This window comes from Meriones unguiculatus, chromosome 5 (genome assembly GCF_030254825.1).
Source record: "Meriones unguiculatus strain TT.TT164.6M chromosome 5, Bangor_MerUng_6.1, whole genome shotgun sequence".
Lineage (NCBI taxonomy): Eukaryota > Metazoa > Chordata > Mammalia > Rodentia > Muridae > Meriones > Meriones unguiculatus.
The window spans coordinates 123095247-123107893 of NC_083353.1; the positions used below are offsets into that span (position 1 = coordinate 123095247).

The 12647-nt window shown below is 45.3% G+C and overlaps 1 protein-coding gene across 5 annotated transcripts in view; it reads left to right on the forward strand.

The window, feature by feature from the left end:
- Ptpro (protein tyrosine phosphatase receptor type O) overlaps window positions 1-9907 on the forward strand; it is a 200015-nt gene extending 190108 nt beyond the window's left edge. For all 5 annotated transcript variants that reach the window (XM_060384319.1, XM_060384320.1, XM_060384321.1 and 2 more), the window contains 3 exons: window positions 931-1066; window positions 8057-8177; window positions 8806-9907. In XM_060384319.1, the coding sequence (XP_060240302.1) occupies window positions 931-1066; window positions 8057-8161 (241 nt within the window). In that variant the 3' untranslated portion in view covers window positions 8162-8177; window positions 8806-9907. The remainder of the gene's footprint in view (window positions 1-930; window positions 1067-8056; window positions 8178-8805) is intronic.
- The last annotated feature ends 2740 nt before the right edge of the window (window positions 9908-12647 follow it).

A 12647-nucleotide genomic window follows, 5' to 3' on the forward strand; every position in this document is an offset into this window, starting at 1 on the left:
GCTGCCAGCAGGTGCCATTCGGAATGTGACTTTACAAGTGCACACTTAATGCCCAATCATTTTATCTGAGGAGCCCGGGAGAGAAGGCTTATCTAATAGAAAAAGCCAAATGGGCTCTCAACTGACAGCTTTTAGTTTTGGGTTTTTTTTTTTTTTCTTCTTCTTCTTCTTCTTCTAGCAAATTCCACATCTAAATTGGCTTCAGCAGTCTCTTTACCCACAATGTCAGTGTAATTTAGAGTCTGGAGCCTTTGGCTCTGTGGGTGATTGGCAGAAGAGAGGAGCTAACGTTAACATGCAGAACTAGAGACTGTGTCGTAGTTGGCAATATCAGTCCACATCTCTCTACTCGCTGAGCACTGGGGTTCAGACGCCGGGTGGGAGAGGCTTCAAGACTTAGGTCCAAGGCAGTTGTTTAAAAGATCACTGGGAGATTCATGCAGGTTCGTGGGTGGGTCAACAGAGAGGCAGGTGTTCCGTTTGGCGGCCTGGGCTAGTGAGCTGAACATTACAGAGCTCCATGGCCCCAGAGCTGGGGTTAGGCAGTGGGCTTGTCAACTAAACCTTTGAGCTGGCTTCTAGGGATGACATGAGAGGCTGCCCCTGAAGAAGGCTGTTAAAGTGCACCCCTGCCAGAAGCAGAGGGCGAACCATCTCCTCAGAGTGCCCCCCTGTAGGGTCTTTGCTTTGCAGAGAGCCCAGGGAGAGAACGTGCAAACCCTTATCTCTTTAAAGAAGGAACAGTGGTGGTCAAAAGAGTGGCTTCTAAGCGATGCCAGCCACCACTGCATTCTCAGTTAGGTGGAAGGCAGTGTGGGAGGATAGCTTCCCCTGGTCACTGCTCCCTATCCAATTTAGAAACTTCCAGGTGATTTCCAACAGGGCAGAAGTCCGCTGTGACTCACGCGCCATCTGAACCTTCTTTTGCAGTGCGGGTGTAGGACGGACAGGAACCTTCATCGCCCTGGACAGGCTCTTGCAACACATTCGAGATCATGAATTTGTGGACATCTTAGGGCTGGTGTCAGAAATGCGGTCATACCGAATGTCAATGGTACAGACAGAGGTAGGAGCTGAATCAACATGTATGCTTACGTTTTCCCTTGACAGAGAGCGCCCCACGACCCATCTTAATGTTCTAACAGAGCTGTCTCAATGGTTTTATGTCTGTCTTTCCCATTTTCTTGCTGTGTGTATTTCAAACTACCCCTAGAAAATAAGCAGGTATCTACCTCTTACAATGTCAGTATGTGCATAGTGACTGTATTTGCCTGCCGTCACCTGCCTTTTAGGTGTGTGGAGCCTGAGGATGTGTCTGCGGTAGAGTGAAAACCTCTTCAAGCAATGTGGAGCTCATTGATAGCACTTGATCTGGATAGATGCTACCAAAGGGACACTGTAGGACAGATGCAGTTTGATTGACAGACTGGTCAATGAGTTTGCTGCTGGGCTTTTTCCTTCACATGACTGTCTCCGTTCACTTTTGATAACAACCCTTGGTTGGATTTGTGACTTCTGTCTCTCTTAGCTTTAAGTATTGGCAGAGTCATATCTAAATTCTGGTCCCAGAGACTGTTCTCACCTGTTCTCACCTGTGGGTCGCGATTCATAACTGCAGTGAAATTACGGTTATGAGGTAGCAATGAGATAATTTTATGATGGGGGTCACCACAACATGAGGAACTATATTAAAGTGTCACAGCACGAGGAAGATTGCGAACCAGTGACTTAAATGAAAGTGTGGTGCGCCCCACACGCCCCAGCATCCCCCCATTGTTTTTAGCCAATGTTCCCCTTGCCTCCTCTTCTCCCATGCCCTTCCTTCCCTTGAGGCTTTACAATGGACTCAGCCTGGAAGGTCAGCTCCAGGCAACAACAGGGTACCTGTGTGAGTGTAAAAACCCCAGTACAGTGGCTTCTTTATAATCCAAATCACTAGGCTATTAGGTTGCCCCTGGCTTCAAAGGCACTGTAGAGCTTCTCCTGGAGAAGTGTGTGGGAGGATAATGATTGGGCCTAGAACAAGGTCAGGCATGACCTCTCTCACCAGAAATTTCTTTTTTAAAAAAAATTTTATTTATTTCTTATTAATTACAGTTTATTCACTTTGTAACCCAACTGTAGCCCCCTCCCTCATCCCCTCACACTCCTACCTTCATTCCCTCTTCTCCTCCCATGCCCCTCCCCCAGTTACTGATAGGGGAGAACTTCCTCCTCTTCCCTCTGACCCTAGCCTATCAGATCTCATCAGGACTGGCTGCATTGTCTTCCTCTGTGGCCTGGTAAGGCTCTGCACCCCCTTCAGGGGTTGGTGATCAAAGAGCTAGCCACTGAGTTCATGTCACAGAGAGTCCCTGTTCCCATTACTAGGCAATCCACTTGGACACTGAGCTGCAATGGGCTACATCTGTGCAGGGGTTCTAGGTTATCTCCATGCATGGTCCTTGGTTGGGGTATCAGTCTCAGAAAAGATGCCAGGGACCAGTTTTTTTGTTTGTTTGTTTGTTTGTTTGGGTTTTGTTTTGTTTTTGTTTGTTTGTTTTTTGATTTTTTTCCCCTCTCCTTGTGGAGCTCCTATCCCCTCCAGGTATTTCTATTTCCTTCTTCTTTCATAAGATTCTCTGCACTCTGCCCAAAGTTTGGCTATGAGCCTCAGCCTCCGCTTTGGTACCCTGCAAGTATTATAAGTGGATATTAGACATATAATATAGGATAATCATACTAATCTGTACACCTAAGGAAGCAAATCAAGAAGGAGGGCCCTGGGTAAGATGCTTAATCCTCATACAGAAAGGCAAACGGGATGGACATTGGAAGAGGGAGAAAACACTGGAACAGCACAGGAGCCTACCACAGAGGGCCTCTGAAAGACTCTACCCTGCAGGGTCTCAGAGATTTCTTTTAATACCATGCTCTTCCTCCAGAGCTTCTATACAAGAACCACTAGATGTCACTATAACATTTTTTGTAGCCTGGAGGGGACTGGAAGAGTCTCCCCAGCATTGACTTTCTTATCTATGTTTGCTTCCTCCCTTCCTCTCCCCCATTCCCATATCCCTCCCTGTTTGTCTTCTCAGCCCCACCTAAGCAAGGCTTGGCAGAGACATTCAAATATATTCACTGCCAAGCTGCACCCAGGTCACAGCATTTGGGAGTTAGGGACCCACTTGTCTTAATGACAATTGTCCCATTCAGAGAAACTTCTTTTTACAGTAGACACGGAGTCCCACATGGAGACTCACAACTGGTTGGGTTGCAGAAAATAAGAGACTGCAGAGTGACCAGCCCTAAAGGGGAAGTCTGTGTTGTCACATCCCTTCCTGCAGAGGCTCAGGGATCATCATGAAGGAGGGAGGCAGAAAGATTACAAGAGCCAGAGGCAGTAGCTAGTGATAAGGAAGCATTGTTCTCTGAGCACAAATGGGCAGCTGCAGATATGGACAGTAGTGACAGCATGCTCAAAACCTGTGCAAGATCAAGCCGGACGTGCGAGGGGGAGGTGGGCACTGGGGTGCTACTGGAAACTGACGGCTTCTGGGGAGAGGCAGTCAGCGTTCTGCAGGGATGCAGGGCGTGGGAAGCTACCCAAGATTTAGTGGATGCCCCACACCCATGCACCTACAAACAGTACTAAGGAGACACAGTGGGTCTGGGGAAAAAAAACAAAAAACAAAAAACAGAGCATATGAAGTTGGAAGGGGGTCAGTGGTGGGAGGATAAGGGGGAGATGGTGAGGGAGGGCTTGAGAGCTGGGTTTGAGCCCTAAGTTTTGGTTTTTAACTTCCATAAACACATACTCGGCTACGCAATAAAACCTTATATGTAATATACATTTCACAAAACATGGTCTTATATGAGAGCAGTTCTCAACCTGTGACTCACACACCCTTTCACAGGGGTTGCCTAAGAGCGTCAGAGAACACAGATATTTACATTACAATTCACAGCAGTAGCAAAATTACAGTTATGAAGTAGCAATGAAAGTAACTTTATGTTTGGCGAGGTCACCACAACACGAGGAACTGTCTCAGCATTAGGAAGGTTGAGAACCACTGCTGTATGATAGGTGGGAATCCCCACACTTCAAAGGACTTCTTGCTTTAAGCATCTTGTTCAATGAATTGTCTCACTTGCTCCCTTAACTTACAGCTCATAACTCTGTAGATACTGAGTACTGGCTGTTCACTTTGGATATTTCACAACTACAGGATCTTAACCCGTTTTTGAAAACTACCTTTGTACACTCCTTCCTGGCTCCTCTGTTTGTCTTCCGTGTGATAACCTCAGAAGCCAGACCAGCCTCTGCGGGGTTTCCTACACAGCCAGCACAGGGCTTTCTTTCTCCCTTGTTTTTGGCCCCAGTTTTAGTTGTCTGGCTTCCTTCTTTACAGCACCATTTCTGGTTGACTTCTCTAGGAAAACAGTCTTTTCAAAGTCTGCTATTCCTTCCAGGAACTTGCTGGGAGATTCAAAGTAATGAAAGGGGTACTGGTTTCTCTGATTCCTGCTTTTCCAATGGACCCACCCCCCACACCTTCACTCCCCAGTTCCCTAGGTATTCCGTTTTATCGGCTACATCTAGAACATCTTGTTTTACCTCATTTTTCCTCGTTTCTCTAGTCTCCCTGGTGCAACCTGTATTTTCCAATACAAGCTGATTTACCTCAAGTTCGTCCTTCAGCCCACTCACATTCAATCCTGCTGCCTGCTAATTTGCTTAGTTAATAAGCAAGGTACAAAGAACAAAATGATTTTTCTTACACTTGTCAACCAGGCATGACAATCAAGAGGGAAAAAATCAGTCTCCAGCTGAGAGCTGGTCTCCATGTACCCATGGCCCAGGAGTTGAACAGCATATTTCTTCTCATCTTGGGTTTTTAATTTCCCAACCTTCTCCATACCGCCTTTACCTCCGTGATTCCATCACACCATGCTGTCCCCCAAAATGTCAAGGTGACTAATTCAAGGAGCCTTGTCCTCAGGGTCTCTCTTGGCATCATGGCAACCTGCACGGTCAGTCCATGTGGTCATGCCCTTTCTCACCTGATCAGCCACACCCCAGGGCTTCTCCATTCTCTGGGAGAGATGAAACAGTGCCAGAGCCTGGGAGAAGGCAAGGGCTTTGGCTTTAGGACATCGTATGTATGTCACCTCTTCAGACGGTCACTTCTCTTCTCTAAAGTGTGACTGCCAATCCTCATGCATTGTCATAAAGAATAGAGTAGATCAGATGACAGAATCCATCATAGTGCTTTGAATCTATTATATGCTACCAGCAGGGGGCTGGGAACCCCCTCCTTCCTTCCCTACCTCTGCTCTATTCTTAGCAAGTCTTTTGTTTTTCCTTCAGTGGCCTCTCTGGGGTCAGGTAGGGTTTTGCTTTGAGCAGATTGTCCTCACTGTGGGCAGCTTGGCTTTCTCCAGGTCGTATAGATTTGCCCATAAATAGTCTTTTACTCACTTTTTCCTATGCTGTATAGTTTTGTCATTGTTCTCATTGTATTTTTGGTTTTTTTTTTTTTTTCTTGGTTTAGAGTTTTTGCTTTTTTGGTATTAGCATATACCAGTTATTCATAACAATTAGGTGAATTATACATAATAATGAGTTCCATCATGGCATTTGTAAACATGTATATAATATATTCTCATCACCTTCCCCTCCCCCACTCCCATAGAGCCCCTCCTCTTCCCCACTCGTCTCCTTTTACTTTGGTGGCTTTGTGTGTGCACGTGACCCAGGGAGCTTAATTACAGTGCTTTAAAGAGCATGAATGATGATTATTTACCGGAGTGCAGGCTAGTTACTGCAGGGACACCACTGAAGAAAATGTGTTCTGCTTGCTTTTGATTTTTGACAGGAAGTTTGGCCTCTGGGCAGCCACGCAGCGAGAGTCCACAGCAGAGCCCTGCCTATTTCCAGCAATCCCATTACGCCAGAAATAATGCAGTGGTGTGTGAGGACCTCTGCGGGTGGCTCAGAGTTGTGAGACGTTATCCCAAGATTAAGGGAACTTGTTGAGAACACAGAGATGAGGCTCCAACCTGCTGCGGCTTGAGGCATTCGCAGGCATTATCCTTTGTGTTAAGCTGTTTATGTGAGGCTGTGGCATCTTGGCTGCACTTTATTTAGGGGTGATGTTTAATTGAACTACCTTCAATGAAACAGTTGGTGAAAAGAAGGAGAAAAACCATGAAATTCACCTGTTTCATAGCACAAAGACAACTAACCTTGATCTGGGGAATCTTACCTCAGGTTCCAGGCATTTTTAGCTATTCATTGTGTTCATGCATTACATACATATGCATTGCATTTCACACTGAATTTTCACAGAGCACATTAATGTGTATTATATCATATGATACGCATATATCACTAACTACTCAAAGCTCTTAAATTCCATCTTCAACAATAAGAAACAATGAGTACCTTAATAAGCTCAAAATTACCACTGAATCTTCTTTCCCCTTCTTTAGCTGTGTTCAGTTCTTATTTGAAGACAACCATTTTAACTTACTCTTTTCACCACTTGGCCTTTATTCAGTCTTTGAGACACGGTCTCATTGTGCAGCCCAGGCTGACATTCAACTCTTCTTCCCCCTGCCTCAGCCCCCCTCCCTACTACTGAAGTGACTGGATTGTGCCACAGCCCCCAACTACTTAGCCACCGTTTGCATATGTTTTAATATTTCCTCTATTTGCTTCAAAACTCACTTAATAACCCTAACCTGCGACAAATTAGGAATAGAAGACATTCTCTGCCTCCTAGGAATGAACTGTACAGTGGTTGTTTGTCTATTTGTAGGTGTTCTGATTTCTGAGACCTTTTGACAAAAATTAACCCACTGACACAGGGGACTACCTCTGACCTCTCCCTTCCACTTTGCTTCTTCCTTTTACCATTTTTCACATAGAGAAGCTTGAAATTTTTATTTGTACTGTTCTATTGCTTATAATTTTAGGACCTCCTTTTCTAATATAATCAGGAAAAGAAATCAGCCCATCTTTCCATTTTCATCATTTAAAATTTATACTTCAGGAGTTCGTGTCAATATACAATGAGGTAGAGAGTGGTTTTTTGTTTGTTTGTTTGTTTGTTTGTTTGTTGTTTTAATTCGAGAAAGGTTTTCTCTGTGTGGCCTTGGCTGTCCTGGACTTGCTTTGTAGATCAGGCTCGAACTCACAGAGATCTGTCTGTCTCTACCTGCCTGAGTGCTAGGATTATAGGCATGTGCCGCCATTTTTGAGTGTCATCAAGTTGCGTGTGTGTTCCCTTCCATACTGCGGTGATCTACAGCACACAGCAACCTCGTCTTAGAAAGCCGGGGACTGAGTGCCCGAAATTTGCTGAAGGAGAACATCTGGAATGGTATTATCACCAGAAAGGAAGACGACCACCATGTGACGTGGTGCTTGTTCACCGAAGGGGCTGATATATCGCAGCTCACTACATGTATCAAATCTCTGCATTTTGTACCTTGTATCCACACATTATTCATTGCACACCAGTGAAGATAGAAAAGGGTACATAAAAGATATTCTGCTTTTTGGAGCATCCGAGGCGATGGCCTAGTGGGTAAAGGATTTGCTGCACAGGCTTAAGAACCTGCCTGAGTTAGGGTCCCCCACACGTACCTTAAAAGCAAGGCATCTGGGCACTGGCCTATATTCCTAGTGCCAGGAGGCACGGGGGAAGCTTGGAGCTCGCTGGCTGAGTGTGTGAATCCCCAAAACCAGCTTTAGTGAGGGAGCCTGTGCCACAAGAATAAGTGGAGAGTGATAAAAGGAGCTATTTTATGTTGGCCTCTGGTCTCCATACAAAAATTCACATACACGCACACATATGGACACACACACAGACATGTACACACAGAGAGAGAAGAAGATGATGTTCTAAGAGTTATTACTCTCAGTCTCCTGGATTTTATGAAATGGTGGCTGCAAAGGCATAAAAATGGTTTTCTTTTGCATGAGATCCTGCTCATCATGCCACCTGGTGTAGAGCCTTCCTCTTCGCACATGCCCCACTCTGAGGCCCGCCTCTGTTGTCTGTCCTAGGAGCAGTACATCTTTATCCATCAGTGTGTACAACTGATGTGGCTGAGGAAGAAGCAACAGTTCTGCATCAGTGACGTCATCTACGAGAATGTCAGCAAATCCTAGTCCCGAATCCAGACCGGTAAGTAGAGAAGCTCATAGCAAAAAGGGAATTGTGTAGACTCTGATTTCTTGTCAGCCTTCCTGTCGAGTCTGGAGGCACACAGAGGTGACCAAAGAGAGTCACAAATATGCATCATGTAGCCTGTGGCATACATAGTTGAAACTTCCATGCCCCTGGGTCACTGCAACTGAGGAAGCTGCTGAAGCTCATGGATATTTTCCCCTCTTCCCACAACCTTTAATCATTCTGATACTGGATTTCTGTCTGCCAAGTAGGGACACTGCCTTCCACCTCTACCTAGACAACAATGAAAACATTGTGTTGATTTGCAGGAGGTATGAGGTGAAGTCAGGACCCCCAAAAGAGTTTGCATTGGAGTGGAGACTCTGAAAACAACACAAAACAACAATATTGACCAAAGAACCTCAGGATTGTGGGTTCTGCCCAAGCAGCAGAGGACCAGTGAGAAGGATGAAGCATGAGGAAAGACAAGAGATAAGCAGAGAAAAAGTATTCAGAGCCATGGAAAGGACCAGTCCCCAAAAGATGAATACATTCAGGCCCCACAAATCATGAGAACCAGAGGTGGCACTGGGAGGAGACTGTCAATACCCCAGGATGCTAACTGTCTTTCTCTCGTTCACAGGTGAGGACATGATACCTAGCCAGCCTCCCTCTCTTCCGGAGTTTTTGCAGGAGCCCGTTAGTCACTTTGCTAAATTGAGTCCCTGCTGCAGTATGTGGCCAAGGAGGTGACTTGTCTCCTAGAACCGAAAAGACTTAGCCTTAAGGAGGCTATGGTATCTTTTTGGAGTCTTTTCACTTCTGGACATTTGATGGACCAAATTCACCGGGATTCCAGCAAGGTCAAAATGCTCTACAAAGGGCAGAAAGTGCAGCCGTCCACTGCTTGGGCCGGGTTGATTATTTTTTTTTAAGTGCAATAATTTTTGTATAATTGTGGTTTTTATCAGAACGTTGAATTGTCATCTTCCCAGCTCATTTATCAGTGTCACAGCCCTGGAAAGAACCAATATTATTACAGAGTCACACCTCATCATTGAAGAGGCACGGCCACACAGGAAAAAGTGACAAATCTGCTTCAAGGAAAATGAGCGAGTGTGGCCCACACTCCACCTTGCAGCTACAGGATCGGGAATGGCTGGGCAGATGGGGAAGAGAGTGGTTCTACCCACACATCAGCCACTTATCTTTTCAAATATGAAAACCTGTGTTTCAGAGTAGAGTAGGAAAAAAAATATTTGTCTGACTTGTTGTAGTTACCGGTGGGTTTCTCTCTTGTTGGCAGTTGGGAGTCTCATCCTTGGCCCTTTTGATCTTACGTCACGATGCTTTTCAAACAGCCAGAGCTGATCCAATGGTGTCAAGTCTGAGTCTGAACTCGGTCTCTGAAATCTTGGTGCCTAGCCTTTGCATTTATTTTTCCCTCCACCTGTGTCCATCTGTGTACCAAGAGCAGTTTCTCCAAGAGCTGTAAAAAAATGCACTTTCTTTCCCACGCAGAGGATCTGGGAAGTCAGAAGTCACGACAACAAACTCAGCATGCGAGGACAGTTATTGGACACCATCTCCTGAGAATATTGAGTGTCTCTATGGATTCCGACAGAAGATTCTCTTGGTTCTCTTTTCATTTCTGTTGTCAGATTCATTTTAACCCATGTAGCTAGTGGCATTTTATTCTTTGGATTTTGTATGATTAAAGTACATGATCGTGTGTTGTGACCATGGATGCTGTCAGAATGAACATCAGTGGCATCGTGAGGTTCTGTTTCTTTCTGCCACTTCCTAAGATTAGAGGAGGCGATGGCCTATGCCAATGGTTCTCAACCTGTGTGTTGTGGCCCCTCTGGGGGTCAAAAGACGCTTTCACAGGGGTCCCATGTCATATAGCCTGTCTATCAGCCATTCACATTACAATATAACAGCAGCAAAATTACAGTCATGAAGTAGCAACAAAGTAACTTTATGGTTGGGGGTCACCACAACATGAAGAACTGTATTAAAAGGTCGCTGCCTTGGGAAGGTTGAGAAGCACTGGTCTAGACACGCTAAGGTCGACGTCTGAGTTGGAAGCGGTATGTTTGGCGGCTTCCCTGCAGGGATGGGATTGGGGTGAGCCCACTGTATCTCACATTTGCTCCCTACCCTAGGTTCCCCTCCATTCCCAACTATCTTCTTTTTTCCAGGATTTGTTTTACTTTTAATTATGCGTGCCTCTGTGTGGATACGCGCATGTGTGGGTGCTGTGCCCGTGGAGTTCAGAACAGGATGTCAGACCCCCTGGCTCTGGAGTCATAGGCAGTTGTGAGTCTTGTACCAGGGGTATTGGGAACCAAATGCAGTAAGAGCAGTACATGCTCTTAACAGCTGAGACGTTTCTCCCAGTTATCTTCTTGAAACTGCATGAGGATCAGTTTAATATTTTGTCAGTGACCTTCATAACGGTACAGGGTACCAAATGAACAGCTCATTCCCCACTGACTCTTAGGCTGTAGAGTCCTGGACACAGCAGACCTTGGCGAAGTCATGAAAGATCAGGCCAGTAAGCCTCATTTCCTGGCAGGGGGAATGGCAGGGTATGTCCGTACCCTGCAGGTTGACAGCTGGGATTTCATGAGGAATGTCAGGGTTTTTTCAGCTACTTGGCTCTCCTTCCCAACTCTTTCCTGCCGCCACCTCCTCTCACTCTGTTAGAACCCCTCCTGGATATTTTAATAATGGAGCACGCCAGGCTCTAAACAGCATTAAAGTGGCAAGTCTCTGTGTGACATTCTTAGAACCTCACACATCTGCAGGTCAGGGGTGATTTGTGTGACCACGGAAGAGCTGATGGAAAGTTATGGCTCTCTCACGGCCACAAAGATGCTTACATAAGTTCTGTAGCCTGGGCCATGGCATCCCATGAGAGCAAGCACTTCATACATCTTTCATGCCCTCCTTGAGCACCCTTTCACAGGACGGATCTGGTGGCCCCAGGCCGGCTTTCTAAAACAAAGAGAAGAGGAGAGCGAAGCTACATTGCAGACCCAGAGTTGAGACTATAGGGATGCAGATTTCTAGTTCATTCTTTTAGTTTCTGCTCTCATCACTCTGTTCCCTGGAGCCCCTCAGGTTACAGACTTAAGGTGTGAAAGATGTCCAGCCAGCAAAAGATTTGGCTTTTCCTTCCCATTGTGAATTGGTTGAGTTTCCGTCAACACATGCTAGATGCTGAAAGCTGAGTCATATTCTTGTAGCTATAAAGGTTATCGAAAGGGATAAACTACCGAGGCCATCTTGGTTCACTGATGAACCCTAAGCTACTCCAAGCAGCTCTTGGAGATCCCACCTTTATCATTGAGAAGTGAGGTCTCCAGGGACTTTTCTGTATTTTAAGTCCTTTTTTTTTTTAAGAAAAAAAATCAGTTGAGTTGGGCATTGACTTGAATGAGCCCACAGACTAGCCAATATAGTTCACAATAACAGGCACAACACAGACATAGAGTAAAGGAGTGGAGAATCACAAAGCATTTGTCTGTGAATGCCGGTGAGATGGAAAAGACAAGTTTCAAAGTTAGTTCACAGACTACCGTTCAGGTCTGACTTACAAACGTAGTAATTAACACTAATCTATCTATTCATCACTGGAGAGAGGTTGGGTTTTTTTTTTTTTTTTTTTTTTTTGACATCTCTCTAATGTGGAATCTTCATGTTCTCATTGCAATGAAAAAACATTACCCCTAAACATTTACATGTCTTGTGAGTGAGGAAATCTACTCAGTTGTTTTTCATGTCATTTTTTTTAATGCTGCTCCATTCTTAAAGCTGTCCCCGCCAAACATACCAAGGACAAAATATCTTTCAGAATAAGCTGTAGTGTTTTCATGAAAAGCTGGAGGCTTTGTGTCTAAATTTTCTACAGGCCACATGATAGTTGTTGGCTGGAGGATTGGCCTGTTGCCAAAGAGTTAAAATTACTGAGTCCAATCTCTAAGGGCAGAATTCCCCCTGCTTTCTAGCAAGGAGGCCTTCCTTTTCACCCCAGGGAATGTCTGATGCAATGTGCTTCAAATAGCTGGCCCATCTCCCAGCTCACAGACCTCCAGCCTAGTGGCTGGCACAGGGCACAGAATCAGGAACCGTGCCCAGGATCAAATATGATCTGCACCTTGGCAAAATGGGTTATGGAGCATCAAAACATAACATGGAGAGTTGTGGACACCCACCCCTGCCTTTCAGTAGCCTCATTTCAGATGCCTGAAAAGGAAATTCCAGCCATAAAGTTGCTGGCCGTGAGGATAGAGGAGGACCTCTGTTTTAGAGTCAGTGAGGGGCTTATCATACGACAGTCTGACAATGCCTCTCTTAGAAGGCAATTCTCAGAGCTATGTAAGGATCACACTCTGTTAATCCAGTGACCCTTGTTCACGAGGAAAAAAAAAGACTCAATCAATAAAAGATTTTGTGACTACTTATGTTAAATTCTAC